We start from the raw sequence: 19,585 nt of genomic DNA, 5'->3' as shown, positions 1-19,585 counted from the left end.
GGCAGAAATCTACATTGATCATTTAGAGCACCAAGAAATAAGCAAAATTGAGAACATCTTTTTCTGGTGCAGATTTGTAGATGACGTTTTTGTTATTATAGGCAATAGATTCACCAATGAGACAAATATTTTAGAACAGCTAAATAAAATAGACCCACATATAAAATTCACAATAGAAAAAGAAAATGATTGCACCTTGAATTATTTAGATATATCTGTCACTAGACACCACGATCGCCTGATGTACCAAGTATACAGAAAACCTACTCAAACCTCCAATACGATAAGGAAAGATTCTATCCACCCTAACGCTCACAAAAAAACAGCTTATCATAGTATGATACACAGAGCATTCAATATACCTCTATCCCAGGAAGAGCTGAAAAAAGGATTAAACACGATTCACGATATAGCCCATCAAAACGGATTTAATAGAGAAATGGTCAATAGAATCATTCAAAAGATAAAATATCAACCCAAATCAAGACTAACCAGAGCTAACGACTCCAAGAAGGATTACGTACTTTTCACATTTAATAATACCCATGTTCATTCCATAACCAATATTTTCAAAAAACGCAATCTAAAAATAGCATACAAAACCACACACAAAAGTGCCAAAATCTTACATAACGCCAAATCTGTTAATGATAACAATAGGTACAGTTGTTCAGGAGTGCATCGAATGAAATGCGACAATTGTGAGGCTAGCTATGTCGGACGTACTGGCAGAAACTTCTTTATTCGTTACAAAGAACACATTAACACCTTAAAGCATAATCACTTTTCGTCTATAGCTCAACACAACAAGGATTATAAGCATAATTTTACAAATATTGAAAACGACATGCAGATTTTAAGTATGATCCCCAAGGGCCCTCTGCTCAATATAACGGAAGAATTTTACATTACTATAGATCAATACGCAAACCCAAATTATAACTTGAATGAAATTACAGATAAAGTTAATACCCTCTTTAATACAGTCATCTCGTTTAAAAAAAAACACCTACATAAAAATAGTTAAAAAACAGAATCCAATATATATCAAGGAACCTCCCGAAGACACGCCCAGCCATACTCCACCTCCCCCAATCACTACCCCGATTGAACCTCCACTTCCCCTCTCTACCACCTCTACCTCACCTTCCCCAATCAATACCCCTCATGCCCCTCCACTTCCCCTCGCCCTTACCGCAAGTACTAGCCCTAGACGTACACGGAGCAGTACACGACGTGCTCCCTAACTGTACACGTTCGACCAGTCAACAGGATTATGTAAGTAAAGACTTATTCCACACGTTCATTAGACATTCCACTGACAAAATTCTTATACTTCATTCTTCTCTGTTCTCGCAGATTACTGAATGTCCAACAACAAAACTACAAAGAGGGAGCATCTGCACCTACTCAATATTTTTTTAACGAGATTAGTACCAACAAAACTAATGACACATCATAATATTCTGATATCCATCATCCAACATTCTTAATCATATGAACTTAAAAGAAAAACAATATACATACTTGAATATCCTAGAATTCTTGGTACAAACATGCCTGTGAACGTACAAAATTAATATAATTCCAAAGCGTACCGCAAGAATACTGTGAACATTTTATCGTATTTTACTGTATTATTTGATAAATTTTATTACATCCATATCATAGAATGTTCCAGAATGTTTAGTATAAACATACCAATGAATGTATACAACGATTCACCAATATGAACTGAACTTCAAAGAGTACCTCAAGAATGCCATAACATTTTACGGGTTGAAATTACATTCCATCATATTATCTACTACTCACGAACAGTACACTAGAATTTTATGTAACATATACATGTCATAGAACATTGACGCTTGTTTTTAAACCAGAAGAGACATCATATCATTGTATATTTTATATATTGTATATTTTAATATTATCACTCACATCATGTGACATTCTTCATTAGATTTAGTAATGTTTTAAAATTATATGTTAAGTTAACTTCAGATTTTATGACCAGCTGAGGATGACCTCTGTGAAGGTCGAAACCGGTACTGCTTAGTAACAAGATATAATAAAGTATTGATTAGGTGGATGGTACCCATTCTTTGTGATTGTCAATACGCTTTCGTTTTCGAAAAAAATGAGGTCAGATGTCATTACACAGAATCCGCTTTGGACAAAGTAGAGGTGATAGAGCACTGAAAGGTGAACAAATTTTACTTAAACATGTCAGGTCCGCAACCTAACAACTTCTGAAAAATTGACAAATCCCCGATTCCAATGCAAAGCATATATACTTGGGAGTTACATCACAGTCAAACGGAGTGGTGGCATAGTGGTCATCGTACTTGTATGCAAACCTCGTAGACGTGAGTTCGAGTCTCGTCGCAAAATAAATTAATACTTGAGGGAACGTTATTTAAAAATTGGAACAAAAATATTATGGAAATTGCAGTACACTTTATTTTCTTCTTCTTATTAATCTCCTCCAGGGCTGGGTTTTCCCCTTGGACTCAGCGAGAGATCCCACTTCTACCGCCTGAAGGGCAGTGTCCTGGAGAGCAAGATTTTGGGTCAGGGGATACAACTGGGGAGAATGACCAGTACCTCACCCAGGCGGCCTCACCTGCTATGCTGAACAGGGGCCTTGTCGGGGGATGGGACGATGGGAAGGGATTGACAAGAAAGAGGGAAGGAAGCAGCCGTGGCCTTAAGTTAGGTACCATCCCGGCATTTGCCTGGAGGAGAAGTGGGAAACCACGGAAAGCCACTTCCAGGATGGGTGAGGAGGGAATCGAACCCCCCTCCACTCAGCTGACCTCCGAAGGCTGAGCGGACCCCGTTCCAGCCCTCGTACAACTTTTCAAATTTTGTGGCAGAGCCAGGAATTGAACCCGGACCTCCAGGGGGTGGCAGCTAATTATACTAACCACTACACCACAGAGGTGGACCACTTTATTTTCTACCTGAAATTAATATAGGCCTAAACGTTCTCACAGTTACTGCTGGATCTCTCTCTGTATGTATATATTAATTTGAGGTACTGTAGAAAATAAAGTTCCACTGCAATTTGATTACTATTTTTATTCACATTTTTACCTTCACATTTCCTGAAATAACAATTTAATTTGTATAAGAAAAAATGTGGCTACAGCAGGACGTAAACTCTCGTCATCGCGGTTCGTAGACAAGTACGATGACCACTCAGCCACTGCTCCACTCGTCTGGGCTGCAACTTTTCAAGTATATAAGCGTTGCATTAGAATCGGAGGATTCATAATTTTTTTTCGGAAATTATTAGGTTGCGGACCTGACAAGTTTAAGTTAAATTTGTTCGCATTTTTTAGTGTTCTATCACCTCTACGTGGTCCGAAGCCGAGCCTGCTTTATGACATTTGTCCTCATTTTTTTTCGAAAACAAAAGCGTATTGACCTAAACCCTTATACACGAGCTGAGTGTCCCCCAACAGTTACATTAAGGCCGTTGAAATCGATTGGACGCAGGGTCTGACCCCTCCTTGTAAAATCTATAAGCAACTGCTGATTAGTTTCAATCTGTTGGAAACTCTAACCTCTTTTTAATATCGTCTAGTACTTTGTTCATTATGGCTTTGGTAATTAGAAATCTTTCTTCTGACAAACTCTAAAAAGTCGTTATTTCTTAGTATGGGTAGTCCTTTGGCTTCTTCAGTTTATAAAAAGTCTTCATACAACAGTAAAGCTTCAAACTTACCATGCCTCCACTTTGAAATTTTAGCAGCTGTTATGAGGTTTAACACAGGGGTACTGCCAGGTTAATTTAACACAAGTATTACCAATTCGTTAGAGTTAATTCTTGATGAGACGACCATTTTGTTAAATTATGTGTTAAATCTCCTTAACAGCAGAGTTAACACTTAACATTCGTTGAAGAAACCGGGCCCTAGTCAATAATGATTGAAATAACAGCACAGCAAGAGACTAGATTTGTAGACAAAGAAGCATGGAATCACAGGGCTACAGGATCTACAAGGGACAGCCAGGACAGTGCCTCATCTGCGCACAGGCTTTGTCAACAGCAGAATAACCAAATACATAAAGTCTTCCTCATCCCCAAATGGGAGAACATACGGAGTACACAGTTGTTAACTTCCATGCACCTTCCAATAGGCATGACATCTACGCAGAACTGGAAAAGACAGTGGACAGAATCCTGAAACACTAAAAGACTACCCCAATGGGGAATTTCAATGCCCAAGACTTCTTGCCATTTGCTTTACGTCGCACCAACACAGAAACGTCTTATGGTGACGATGGGATAGGAAAGTCCTAGGAATGGGAAGGAAGTGGCTGTGCCCTTGATTAAGGTACAGCCCCAGCATCTGCCTGGTCTGAAAATGGGAAACCACGGAAAACCATCTTCAGGGCTGCCGACAGTGGGGTTCGAACCCACTATCTCCCAATTACCGGATACTGGCCGCACTTAAGCGACTGCAGCTATCGAGCTCGATAATGCTGAGACTACGGAAGAGTGAAAATTCAAGAACACAGTCAGAGAATACGCAGCCCACAAGAGGACCAACAGGAATGGCGAGAGACCGACAATCAGTAACTACAACTTACAAGGAGAAGTTGCCAACGTATCCCCACCGATTTGATCCATTTTAAATATATGTACAAGCCGTGGCAGTAACGTCCAGGTCATAAGCTAGTGATTGATGGGTCGAAGCTTGCCCCCACAGTATTTTTCTTTAGTCAAATATTTGACTATTCTTTGAAACATACACTGCAAATACGTTAACATTGATGCTTTCACGGCCTGTAACTTGCAGACTTGCGGGCTTTTTGGCTTATGCCGTGTCAAGAAACAAGGTGAAACATTTTGTAGAGAACTTTGCTCTGCATCTTCAGAAGAAAATCTCGACTGTTCACGAGGAAGTCTTCTACAATAAGGAGGGTTTCAATTTAAGAATGCTTTACTGCTGGAGCTGTAGTGGTACACTCGTTCGTCACCAGGTGGTTCACTGTATGCTGGCACAATGCTCCAAGTGGGATCTGAAGACAACATTAAGCTCCAATTAAGATGTTTTATCACAACGTGCGTGTGTGTGTGTGTGTGTGTGTGTGTGTGAAGTATCAGAGAAGACATCAGACAAATCAGGGACAAATGTGGTAGAAGAAATTAATAGAAACTAATCAAATAAAATGCAATGAAGGAGACCAGGATAGAATAGAACAGAGCTGAAGAATGGAAAGAAAGTATGTGGAGAAAACCAGAGGATGATAATGATGTGAGACAGTGTGAGAGGGTCGGAGGCATAACCGGTGCACACGTTATGAAAGTATGATATTAACACATAACCCATAGCTTGGAATGAACCAACCGGTGATGATGAATGTACAAATTTGGAAAACATCAAAACAAAATAATATAGAAATGACAAGGAAGAGAAATTCCTACGTAAATCCTTAATGGCTGGCAACCACGTATTAATTGATAGCCAGTGTCCCTGTTGAAATTGTTAGGATTTTTTGATATTTCCACAGCTTCCCTGTAGTGTTTAGTGTGGGTAAGAGCTCGAACATCTTGGAACATGACATCTTGACCTGATGACAGGGCGTGCTCAGCTATTGCTGACTTGTCTGGTTGGTTGAGACGTAAATTTATTTGGTGTTCCTTGACGCAAATCCCAATGGACCAGCATGTTTGGCCAATGTATACCTTGCTGCAAGTTCAGGGAATTTTGTACATCCCAGGGTATAATAGTGGAGACAATTTGTCCTGGCTTTTACCTGAACTGTGAGCAATTTTGGTGACTGTGCCAAACGCTGTTTTTATATTGTGCTTGGGGGAGGACCTTGGCAATTCAGTCTGTGATATTATGAATGTGAGGCAGGTAGGCAGTTCCCTCACTTCTTTCTGTGAGCTTTGCTTAGTTGTCCCTCTGGGATGCAGGGCTCTATGAATCTGTACATCGTTATGAGCATTACCTTTGAACGTGATTGAGTGTGTCCATCTCCTCCTGGATATTTGATGGCTCACAAATTTGTGTTGCTCTCATGGTGAGTGTCATGACAATGCCCTGTTTTTGTGCTGGATGGTGGTGAGAATCTGCATGGAGGTAGTGATTTGTGTGAGTAGGTTTGTGACAGACATTATGTCCTAAGGAGCCGTCCGGTTTCTTTCTTACTAGAACATCCAAGAAAGGAAGGCATCCATCTCCATAGTGAATTTAATTGAAGGATGTTGCTGATTTAAGTGGTTCAAAAATACATTAAGTTTCTCAGGACCTTCTGTCCATACCACAAATGTGTCATCAACATACCTCCATCAAATCATAGGTTTGATGGGCACCGAAGCAATAGCCTCCTCCTCAAAATGCTCCATAAGGAAATTAGCCACTATCGGTGAGAGTGGACTTCCCATAGCCATTATTCCATCCGTATATTCGTAAAATTGTCCACCTCACAAGAAATATCTCGAAGTCATGCAGCGGTGAAATAGCTTGGTAATGTCCTCAGGGAACAGATGCCCAAAGAGAGACATGACCGAGTAAATCGGCACTTTAATGAACAAGGACTCTACAACGACACTCATCAGAAGTGCATTGGGTTGAAGGGTTATGGTTGACAACCTATTAACGAAATACAGAGAGTGCCTAACGTCCGATTCAGCACGTCCTATATGTGGCCGAAGCAACTTGCTTAGTTATTTAGCCAAAGCATACATAGGAGAACCTATCGCACTAATAAATGGTCTGAGAGGAAGTCTCTTCATGGGTTTTAGGAAATCCACATAATCTAGATTGCACTGCATCCCTCGGAGTCAGATACAGGGTGGCGCACGATAAGTCACCCGACTGAATTTTGATCCCACAAGTATACTATTGGGGCAATAGCTTTCAAACTGTGCACTTAACTTCGTGCAGTTCATGAAAATTACCCCAGATGTCGTTACGAGTTCATCGCTTCCGTTTTGAGCCTGCCATTTCAGTTTGCCGCGATGGCAGACAAAGGACGGTTGGCCGTCGCACAAAGGACGAAGATTGTGTCACTGTTTGCAGCGACGAACAGTGTTACATTGACATAGAGAAGGTTTCGTGCTCATTTCGGCACATGGTGGGCTCCCAGCCCACAGACAATACGCAGATTACATCACAAATTTGCAGGTACTGGATCTGTTTTAGAGTGTAAGTGGCCACATGCATGTACCGTACGTTCGCCGCAAAACATTGAAGCAGTTCGAGTGGCTTTGACTCATAGTCCGAGTAAATCAACAAGAAGAGCCAGTGCCGAGTTAGGAATTTCACACCTATCGGTGCAAAGAATTATTTAATCTGTGCTTCGCTTGTATCCATACAAGATGGCTGTGGCGCATTAGCTTACTGTGAGAGATAAGGAACGGAGACTACAGTTTGCAAGGTGGGCAATCGAGCAAGACCAAGAGGCAGTGCTACACAACACATGGTTTTCGGATAAAGCTTATTTTTACGTGAACGGTGTTGTGAACAAACAGAATGTTCGATTTTGGACACGTGAACCTCCGCGATTATCCACATGAAAGACACCTACAGGGAGAAAGTGTGCGTGTGTGTCGCGATATCAAGCCATGGAATCATCGGTCCGTTTTTCTTCGATCCTACAGTAACCGATGAACGCTATTTAGACATGCTGCGAAACCAGTTCTTTCCTCAACTCATGGCCACAGGTCTTCCATTGCAGGCACAATGGTTAATGCAGGATGGAGCACGCCCCCCATACTGCCAACGTTGTGCTTGATTTCCTACACGAGAGACTTGGCCTTAGGGCATTGTCAAACAGATTTCCAGAACGTTATGAAGGAGGGGGAATGTGGCTGCCTCACAGCCCGGACATCAACTCATGTGACTTCTTCCTTTGGGGGTTCCTTAAAGAAGAGATATACCACAGAAAATCCAAAAATCCAGTCCAACTTAGGGCCATCATTGTGGAGTTATGCCCGCCATTCCAGAAGATTTGTGTCGGAGAGTCGTCACAAATGCACGTGTGCGACTTGAAGAAATTGTAAAACAAAACGGCATTCATATTGAACATTTGATTCATTAGGTTGTATTTCCAAGCTGTATTCTTTACTTCTACATCAATAAATTACAAATCTAGTCAACAACAAATGTGTTATTCATGAAAAAAATCAGGTGACTTATCGTGCGCCACCCTGTAGTTAGCCTTCTCTTGCGAAACTCAGGATTGCCTTAAGAGCTTCACAGTGGTGTTGGACACACGAGTGGTAGGGTCACGCAAGCTCAGTCTGAAAACAGGCTCTGACAATATAACCGAGGTCTTGTTCTTACACTCGTCACTGTTCATAACCACCATTGCATTACACTTATTAGGTGAGAGAACGTTCAGTTCAGGGCCATCATTTTCTTCAGAGCTCTCCTCTCACCTCTAGTTAAATTAGGCACAGGTACAGCAGCACATCTGTCATACTTCCTTAGCCTCATCCGCAGGTAGTTTGTGGATGGCTGCCTCAATGGAAGTAATTATCTCCTCAGAGGAAATTTTAGAGGGAGCGAGAGCGAAATGAAATCCCTTAGAGTGAACTGCCGTTTGGTTCTCACCCAAGGATATCTTGGAAAGATTGACGACAATTTTACTAGCATCCGGGTTTGTGCGAGGGACTTCTTGTTTTGAGCCAATCCGAAGAGCTTAGATTTCTGTCTGAATGACACCTAGTTGAATTTTCATTCAGCTTGTATAGGAGTAATGTGATCAAAAGACAACCACAATTCCTGCGAGAGTCTGTTGCTTAAAAGCAGGTGTAAATGAAACAACTCTCAGGAGACTGAGTCCAGTTCCTTATGAGTGTGATGCAATCTCTCAATAACAAGAGCCTTGCTAGCGCGTTGATATCTTCTCCCGGCCTTAGGGATATTTAACGTGTGCTTCAGCTTCACACGGTTGGGAATGATGTTATGGTCCCGGCATGTCAGAAGAAAGCGTAAAGAAGGAAGAAGAATGTATTTCTTTCTCCTTAATTTGCCGAGTTTAGAAACTCTCCTAAAAATATCCTCTCCATAGAGGTTTCTAATGTTAACATTGATGCTTTCATGGCTCATACTTGTAGACATGATATGGGCTTTCGGGCTTTTGCCGTGTTAAGAAAACAAGGTGAAACTCCAAGTTTTGCAGAGAACTTCGCTCCGCATATATTCTTGCATACTGTACCTGATTCTTCCCGTGATATGCGGGTGGATGTTCTGTAATTTTGAGAATTTGAAATTTGTATTTTGGAGTTTTGTTTATATCTTTGTGAAGTTAGTTCAATCTCCCTTGGCTTTCCCTCTGAATTTTGCATTCCTTTAATGTTTGTATTTAGTTTATGTGCCTAATTCTATTTCTGTTCTATCATCACTATTCACTGTGGCAAAATTAGTAACCAAAGGGGAGCTGGGTGGGCAGTACACTATGAATCTCGCTGCAGGTGGCTGGCCGTGCCTGTGGTACCAGATACTTTCAACTCTCCACTATTTCGCTCGCATTTGTTCACGTTGTCAAGACACACACAATAGGTTGACTAATTTCTGTCAAATATAAATATTTGCGCATGTATTATTCACTTTTATTATCCCAAAGGTTTCCATCCTTCTCTTAGATCCGTGACTTTGGACAGAGCATTGCCAGAGTTAAATCTTTCAAGTCTTCATTTTTTCAAAGTCACTGCCCAATATTAGGGTACCAGCTTCTAAATTCGGTACCACAATGCATTGAAGCTTCATATAGAAGACTAAATTGTTAGCAGTGAACAGCAACTACGCTGGGAATGACGAGTGCATACGTCAACTGAACCTTTACCTTCGAACTGATTGCCCTCCCCCAACTGGTGAATCAATCAGTAACTACAGACTCGCATGAAAACTACTAGATATCATGGAGGTTGAACTTCTCTAGCAGTCTACTGTAGCAGAGCACAGGAAAGCTGAACTACAAACGACTGCTGCAGCAGTCCACTGGAGTGGAAAGGTGAAGTTCACCCAATAGTCTAATGGATTCCCTTTGTACCTCTTCTTACCCAATCTCTAGCCCAAAAATTTTTTTCTTTGATTTCCTTTTTAGTATTAATGCAATAACATTACTGTACTTACAGTTGCAGCATTCGCATGGAACTATTGTGAGTGCACCATTTTTAGAACTGTGACATGATACAGTGTATAACTGCAATGTATCCAAAATAATAGATTTGATTACATACAATTGATCAAAGATTTTACCATATTCTGTTACACAGAAATGTAATATGGTAATATTGGCCTTATGAGTATGGTTCCCGCGTATGGAACCATGGCCAAGATTACTTTATTCGATAACTGGAAAAGATCCACGGGAAAGCATGACGATTTGTTCTGGGCGATTTCCGACAAAACAGTAATGTTACAAAAACATACCTAACTTTGGGCTCGAAAGACTTGGGAGTAAGGAGACAAACAGTTTGACTAAGCAGTATGTTCTGAACTCAATTTACAAAAGGTATACATTTTTTATTCAACCTATTCAATACATACAGTACCACGTTATGTGGTTAATTAGACATAAAAGATGTGAATATTATGGACATGTTTTGCCCTTCTTATTGGGCATCATCATCATATTAACTAATCTTAAACCAATCAACTTACTGAAGATACATCATAACATTCGCCTTTCCTTAACCTATCTTTTAATGTTGGAACGTATAATATAAACAAAATTCACCCTCTGACCTACGTTAGCAGCTACCGCAGCAAATATATGCTGACTTTCACAACGAAGAGGATCCATTTCAGTTCCAGACACACGCCGTTTTTAGAACTTTATATCGATACAAATACATTTTTACACAAGATTTTAAATTAGTCTACAATAATTTTAAAATGTGCTTGTACTTCCCAATCACATTTTTTAACCACTGTTCCATAAATTTTAATATCATAACAAATCTTAGCCCAATTCTTATAAACCATAAATGTTATCTTTTTAAAAATGTTTGTTTTAAGATAAGTTAATATGCTGATGATGCCCAATAAGAAGGGCGAAACATGTCCATAATATTCACATCTTTTATGTCTAATTAACCACATAACGTGGTACTGTATGTATTGAATAGGTTGAATAATAAATGTATACCTTTTGTAAATTAAGTGAGAACGCTATTTTCAATACGGATCAAAAATGAAAGTAATGACTTGTAATGTTCTGAACTGTCAGTGGAGAGATGACATGGAACGACATTAGTAGACAAATTGCGAGTTTTTAAACGTACGAAACATTCTTATAAAGTTGGAATTCCAGGACAAATTGGTGCAAACATTTGTTTATAGGAAGAGGAATTAGGGATTGGCACCATTTTCCATCCAAATTAATTACCAATGGAAATCTACAATAAATTTCCTTCTTTGAAATAACTTTAATTTTTTTTATTTAATTAGTCATGTTCGATGAGATGTTCAGCTCGCCTGGTGCGACTTTCTATTCGACGCCCACAGACGACCTGCACATTTGGTGGTGATAATGAGATAGGGAGAAAGTGAAACCTATTGTCAGCACATAGACAACTCTTGTTGAATAACAACACCAAGGGGTCCGCCCAATGCTTAACATCTCAATTCGACATATGAACCACCATCAACAGCAGCAGATGCCCTCGCTCCACATGCACACTGCTGAGAGATTTAGTACTGAATCCAGGATTTTGGTATGTAATATAGTGATTAGAAATTGTATACCACGACCTCTCCCAACCTGCTGGTCAACATTCTGGTGGTGACATTTTTTTCCATCAACAGGATTCGAACCGGCTACCCCCATGTCCGACCATAGAAACTTGACACTAGAGGATCATGGCCACCAGGCAGGCTTTTGAAATCCTTGACCAAAAGACTGGCTAAACAACTGATGGGGAATTTGCCACCAGTGCAAAAGCCCCAAATGTGGATCACTTTTCACTAGCTTATTCAGAGTAAGCCACAGTAGAAATCTGAACAAGTGCTATGCGCCTCTTTTCACACAGGTATTCAAATCATACATGTTATGTTAGACTCAGTTGCAGTGATGTTCAACACAGTATCAGGAATGTTTGTGACTCAGTATTCTTACACTTTGCAAGCAATATTCAAATAACCACATCATTTTCCATCCATTTTTTTTATAAACTGGAATAAAAATCCATTTTGCACTCAATAGCACCTAGCATGATAATTTCCGACATCTAGTGGGAGAACTACTGGGCAGATATGCATAAAACTAATATATTATCCGCACACTTTATCTTGGTGCATTTACATCCTAATGCTGAATCGGTCGACCTCGGCGATCTTCGAGATTCATACTGGCAACCTTTGAAACACAAACTATGAATCGCTTAAGCATCGTTGTGCGACATCTGGCGTAAACTTTACGTACTGGTACTGTTGTTGTTTACACATCAAAGCCAAAGTATAGAATTCATGCTAGGAACAAGATTCGCATCGAGAGATATGTTTTATAATGTTATATAATGTGTATGTGACATAGTTGTTGGCTTAAGATGATAACGGTTTAGAAATTTCATATCGATCGATCATATTCTAGATTCAATTCAGATTTCATTTTCATTCAGTTGGCAGCACCAGGCAGCACTATCGATACCGGGACAGCTCCCTCCTTACTCCTCACCCCGTACACAAATGCATCAAGATAAAGTGTGCGGACAGTACATATCATAGCCATCATAAAAATCACATGTAACCAGGAAATTATAAAAACATTCTAAAAACAAGACATTTGAATTTAAAGAGAAATGGTGCTGTTCATCCTGAGACATAAGACATAAGAAACTAACAGCTTGAACTCACTCTTGAGTTCCTGACCCCAGAATATTGAGCATGCAATTCTCCTTCTCAAATTGTGGACCTGGATACAATAACAGTGTTATCTACTTATGCTCTTATTGCATAAACATTATATTAAAAATCCTTGAACCCTCCGTTGTCCAACAAGCTATGTCTTATTTCTGTAAGCAGCTTCTAGAGGGAAGGGGATGACAGAAATGAATGGCATGTGCTACGCTGTTGTTGCAAGGAACGAGAGCGATCCTGCATCAACAGCGTAAGAGAAAACGGCGCGTGCTAGTGAGATTATGCATGGGACATATTCAGTCTACTTTCTCACATTGTAATGAATCAGATGTGTCTATTGATGAAAAGCAGGTGGATGAAAGTTTTACACCTAGGTGCAGAGGAAGAAAAGGAAGAGAAAGCACTGGTAAATGGAAGAGAAATATTGTAAAATGTGTTTCTAAGAGTACCTACTGCAAAAGGGTATACATTTTCAATCCAGAAATACGTGAGATTACATAACTTCCCAACTTTCAACCATTTGTGTTCATTAATAAGAAGGTTAACGTTCTGTCTTACAATGATTTACAATTAAGTAATGTACATAAGACAGGTGTGAAAGCACAAAAGAAGGGTGATATACTATCCTTAGCTAAGTACTTAAAACCTGAAAATATAGAGTGGTATGAAAAGGTGTTGCATGTAAGCCGTGAATCAGAAAGTTCAGAAAATTATTCTGATTGTAACAATGCTGAGTGAAACAAAGTTCAGAAAGTGAATCTGATTGTAGCAATGCACGAGTGAAATGAATACTGTAATTAAACTGAATGAAAATCATGTTAATTCAATGTATCATCCAAACCTATTTTCCAATCATATTTGATCCATATTCAGCTGACGTAATTACTCAGAACCTGCATTTATATGGTATTTCAGAGTTCCATGCAATAACAGCATATACTAAGAAAATTTAACACATTTTATCCTTGTATCCATTAGAGATAATCGAGTACAAACTTTAGAATGTCTTATCTAATTGTTAAATATTAATGTTTATTTATCGTATTACATTAAATTTGTATTTATATTTATTCAAATTGAAAACTAACTGTCTGTTTCTCAAAACAAATCTACTAAGCTATTATTGCATTCAGGTCCTCAATTGTTGTTTGAGCATGTTTAAAAACATCAATACTCATTCAATAACTGAAACTTACAATTGTGCGTGGACAGTTGATTCGAGCATACCACTCCATGCTATAGAGGCTGGTAAGAAGTCCAGTACCCGTGCACAGTGTGAGCCACATGAACAAGTTGCCTCCCTTGGACGAGTCCTTTGTCAGAAACACCAAGCTCGCTGAAATACAAATGTTCCCTTTTTAAGACCTGAACTAAAACAAAAATGCAGTTTATGGCTACTGGAATTATTCAGCATCAGGGCCCTGTTTCATAAAACTAATCATATTACCTAATAATATTAGAACTCATAAAAATAATTATTCGTTAACCAAATTCTGTTTCATAAAGATTTACACATGACTAATAAAATATCTTCACTAATAATATTAGTTCATTAGTCAGCTGATACAAATGGAGGTTAGAATCGGTCTGTTGCATATGTTCTTGGTTTGGGTTTGTTCCTAGCAGTAGGCTAATGCTCGACTACAACTGACTAGTAATCCACATGTTCAAAAGGCTCACTTGATATTTTCGTTGTTGTGACTTTGATACATAGGAAAATGGATAAAAGAAGTGAAAATAATGCGAGAGAAGAAAATTTCTTTGCGGAAAGTGATTGAGTGAGTAAAAGTGTCAACTATTCGCAGCCTTCTGCACAATAAACCCACATTGTTCCTTTTACTTTTTTATTTCATGTGCTCTTAAAAATCTCTGTTGAGACGGAGTAGCAAAATCTTTGTTTATAACCCCCTGTTGGTGGGGGCGGTAGAATAACCGTGGTATCCTCTTCCTGTCATAAGAGGTGACTAAAAGGGGTCCCAGGACTCTCAACTTAGGAGTGTGGGTTGGCGAACACAGGGCACTCAGATGAGCAACAATATACACTGACTGACAGTGACAATGCAACACCAAGGAGGAGTGGTTCGAAAGGGATGAAAGTTGGGGAAAAAACAGAGATGGCACGGATGAATAATTGATGTTTATTTCAAACCGATATGCAGGTTACACAATGCGCACGGCATCGACTCAGTAGGATGTAGGACCACCGCGAGCGGCGATGCACGCAGAAACACGTCAAGGTACAGAGTCAATAAGAGTGCGGATGGTGTCCTGAGGGATGGTTCTCCATTCTCTGTCAACCATTTGCCACAGTTGGTCGTCCGTACGAGGCTGGGGCAGAGTTTGCAAACGGCGTCCTATGAGATCCCACACGTGCTCGATTGGTGAGAGATCCGGAGAGTACGCTGGCCACGGAAGCATCTGTACACCTCGTAGAGCCTGTTGGGAGATGCGAGCAGTGTGTGGGCGGGCATTATCCTGCTGAAACAGAGCATTGGGCAGCTCCTGAAGGTACGGGAGTGCCACCGGCCGCAGCACATGCTGCACGTAGCGGTGGGCATTTAACGTGCCTTGAATACGCACTAGAGGTGACGTGGAATCATACGCAATAGCACCCCAAACCATGATGCCGCGTTGTCTAGCGGTAGGGCGCTCCACAGTTACTGCCGGATTTGACCTTTCTCCACGCCGACGCCACACTCGTCTGTGGTGACTATCACTGACAGAACAGAAGCGTGACTCATCGGAGAACACGACGTTCCGCCATTCCCTCATCCAAGTCGCTCTAGCCCGGCACCATGCCAGGCGTGCACGTCTATGCTGTGGAGTCAATGGTAGTCTTCTGAGCGGACGCCGGGAGTGCAGGCCTCCTTCAACCAATCGACGGGAAATTGTTCTGGTCGATATTGGAACAGCCAGGGTGTCTTGCACATGCTGAAGAATGGCGGTTGACGTGGCGTGCGGGGCTGCCACCGCTTGGCGGCGGAGGCGGATGCGCCGATCCTCGCGTGCTGACGTCACTCGGGCTGCACCTGGACCACTCGCACGTGCCACATGTCCCTGCGCCAACCATCTTCGCCACAGGCGCTGCACCGTGGACACATCCCTATGGGTATCGGCTGCGATTTGACGAAGCGACCAACCTGCCCTTCTCAGCCCGATCACCATACCCCTCGTAAAGTCGTCTGTCTGCTGGAAATGCCTCCGTTGACTGGCATTCTTAGCTATACACGTGTCCTGTGGCACACGACAACACGTTCTACAATGACTGTCGGCTGAGAAATCACGGTACGAAGTGGGCCATTCGCCAACGCCGTGTCCCATTTATCGTTCGCTACGTGCGCAGCACAGCGGCACATTTCACATCATGAGCATACCTCAGTGACGTCAGTCTACCCTACAATTGGCATAAAGTTCTGACCACTCCTTCTTGGTGCTGCATTTGCTCTGTCAGTCAGTGTATTTACGAGTATTATTAATGCAACAATTACAATTGTACCACTGTATATATACTGGTACTGAAAAAAAATTTGAAGTGAATGAGTGGATTTCGAAACAAAAAATTTAAAATGAGCAATGCAGCATAAGCAAGCATTTTCACAAACCTAGTCCATGGGAGGTACAACACTTTGAATACCACTGGGTTAGTGCATATACCCTTCATTAGACATCATTAGGATTTCCTGAATACCAGATTACACTCCTGAGAGAGCACAGTATCGTAGGAAATCAAATGAAGATCCCCAAAACACACAGCACAACTCAGTGTTCCCAATTCTGCAGAAAATACCAGCTTTCAAGTTTATAATAAAAATTTACCTTGCACTAACACTCAATCAAATATTCAATATAAATTGAAATGTTCTACTAGTCTATATGATTATTATAGGTTAATTTGTTCCACTTTTAATAGGGAGAAAAAATGCATGTTGCTTCTTTTGCGATCCTGCAAAATCTTTGACTTCTCAAGTATTAAATTTCTGAAGGTTTTGTTCTGTAAGCCTAGGAAGAAAACATACATACCTGAGAATACACCAAATGCAAAGAAGAGCACAGGATAACAAAATTTGAATGCGAACATCAGAATGTATTCGTGCACCAGGGCAGATACAAGAAAGACCACTATTGTTGATAGCATGCGTCCTCCGAACAAGAGGAAACAATCTTTGTAAATGTATGTATACAGCCAATCATGTATAACCACATTCCACATGCGGTAGTAAGAAGCATAAGAGTTTGCATTCCACCAATCCTGTGAAAATAACAGGAAAGGAAAAATAAGTAGAATATATTTCACAATTTCATTCCCACAATTTAATGTAAATAATCCCATGTTTAATTTTCTTCTTTTATATCTATATATTAAAATATTTATAATACTGTATTTATCTACATACAGGCCACTCGCGTGAATAAGTCGCACCTGAATTTTGAGACAACATTTGTGGGAACTTTTTTCTTTTGAATTCCATTGTAGATTAAGAGTGCATAGCTTCATTCTGCAAAATGTGGCAATGCTGTACATTCCTTAGAGTTCAAGGCTCGCCTAACAGCATCAGGTACAGCGATATCTGAGGGTGGTGAAAGTACGGTAGCATTCATAATTTGCATGGCAGTTGACTGCTGTAAACTGAGGAACATGGGTCATGTCACAGCACGTTACACTTCAAAATTTAAATGACAAGTGGTGTATTACGCTGAAAAAAATTGTAATAGAGAGGTAGGAAGTCTGATATTCACAAAAAAAAAAAAATTGTGGTGTAGGATTTTAATTAAAGGTGCACTTTAAAAAAAAAGGCACAGAATCGGCACACATTTTGCAGGAAAAAAGTGCAATATCCAGAATTGGAAAACAATATTACCGAGTACATAAGTAAAACAGGAGCAGACGGATTTTCTATTTCAGTTGAAATGCTACAGTTTGAAGGACGAAAAAAAATTGCTGAAAGAATGGAAATTCCTGAAAGTCCATATAATGCAAGTTATGGTTGGACAAGGCGTTTTATGGCACAGCAGGAGTTGGTGATTCGCAGAAGAATGTCAATGGCTCAGCGGCAACCAGAAACGTACCAGGAGAAATTGCTCGCATTTCAGCGACATGTCTTGAATTTAAGGAGATGCATGATTACAGCATGGGAACAGGAGCAAGAGCTGAAAAAAACTTGTATTTTTTTTAAATGCCTGGGGAAACTACAGTCAACAAAAATTGTTAAAGTTCGAACTGCATGGGAAAAAAAACACTGTTGCACTGTTATGTTGTGCATCACTGCTGATGGGGACAAACTACCATCGTAATGCTCTCGCTCGAGATTCTCCCAGTAAATACGAGCGTAAGCTCGAGAGTCTCGAGACAAACAGTAAAAATCTCATAAGAAAGTAGGTAGTGCTGCACTGTTTTGAGCACGTGACTTGTGCCTTGGAGACTGGACTCAGACAGCTCCTTAACGTGGTCCATGAGCCAATAACATTAGGCTACATGGATAATTCTAGCCAGGCGCATCCAAGTTGAAGGGGTGGGTAAGAGTACCTTATCATACCATGGAATTATAGTAACGGCTAAGTTCTGGTGAATACCCAGTCCTATGGGGTGTAATATAGGCACCATGCACAGGGTTACGTGCGAAGACTTCAATGATATCTGCAGTGGAGATGATGTTTGACTTCGGAACAGTGGAGATAACGGAAGAGGCAGCCCAGTACTTGGGGATTAATACAAGTACAATCTGTTGCCTTGCAGTGTAGGCGGAGAAGATGTAATTCAGCGCGCGGAGCTTGAGGAAGAGGCAACATATTTTGGGCGAACTGACTGTGAAGGCGCACCTCAGTTTATTTTTGAGTCTGTGGCAGTTTGTTGCAGTCTCCGTGTTCGGTCCTGCACGTCACATTCTTTATGTGCCGCAGGACAAGACTCCGAGATCATAGTACGTGGGTCACTTCTTGGCAAGCAGAGATCCACCCAAAACAAATTCACACCAGTGGCACTTCTTCCACATGTCACTTACTTTCCAAAGTCCAACGGCTATGGTACATGGATGGTGAGGGCAGGTTACGGGTGAAACGGGAAGCCCCTAGTTCGGACCTGCACGTTGGCAGCAGGTGTGTGATGGCCGTCTTCAGGGGACTCAGTCAGGAAGTAAATTTATGACTCACCTCCGCCTATTCTCCAACCTTAGATGCCGATGATGAAGTAACGAGTCAGTTCTATAATCAGCTTAGCACAACCATCAATAAGGTATCTTCTGCAGATAAACTCTACTCCTTGGCGATTTCAATGCCAGAGTTAGAAAAGATAATCGGCTATGGAAGGACGTGATGGGTAAGCAAGGTCTTGGAAACTGTAATTGCAATGGACTCGTGCTTCTCGGTCTTTGTGCAGAACGTGAACCCTTCATTACCAATACTCAGTTCCGAGTGCCTAACTGTTTCAAGACCACATGGATGCATCCTCGTTCTAAGCACTGGCACATCCTTGATTACATCATTACCCAGCAATGTGATAAGGACATACTTATTACCAGAACAACAAGGAATATTTATAATTGTTGGACATATCACAAACTTCTCTTTTGTAAACTCAGAATCTCGATCAGACCTAAACCACCTAGGCTTTACTAAGAGTTGTCCAGAAGAAGGTTTAACACATTCAAACTTCAAGATGAAGCCATTTCTTTCGAACTTTGAAAATGTGATCAGTGTCCAACTGTCTGAAAATCCAGTTAGCTCAAACGATGTTTAGCAAGAATAGGCCACACTGCTTA

General features: G+C 40.7%; 1 protein-coding gene across 1 annotated transcript in view; it reads right to left on the bottom strand.

The window, feature by feature from the left end:
* The window catches only part of LOC136863323 (sterol O-acyltransferase 1), a 115,769-nt gene that overhangs the window by 2,849 nt on the left and 93,335 nt on the right, over nucleotides 1-19,585 (bottom strand). Inside the window, exons 9-10 of the mRNA XM_067139710.2 lie at nucleotides 16,851-17,079; nucleotides 14,027-14,166 (exon numbers count right to left, since the gene is read on the bottom strand). Coding sequence (XP_066995811.2) covers nucleotides 14,027-14,166; nucleotides 16,851-17,079 — 369 coding nt within the window. The remainder of the gene's footprint in view (nucleotides 1-14,026; nucleotides 14,167-16,850; nucleotides 17,080-19,585) is intronic.

Source organism: Anabrus simplex, chromosome 2 (assembly GCF_040414725.1).
Source record: "Anabrus simplex isolate iqAnaSimp1 chromosome 2, ASM4041472v1, whole genome shotgun sequence".
Classification (NCBI taxonomy): Eukaryota; Metazoa; Arthropoda; class Insecta; order Orthoptera; family Tettigoniidae; genus Anabrus; species Anabrus simplex.
This window is presented reverse-complemented; position numbering and strand designations above follow the sequence as displayed.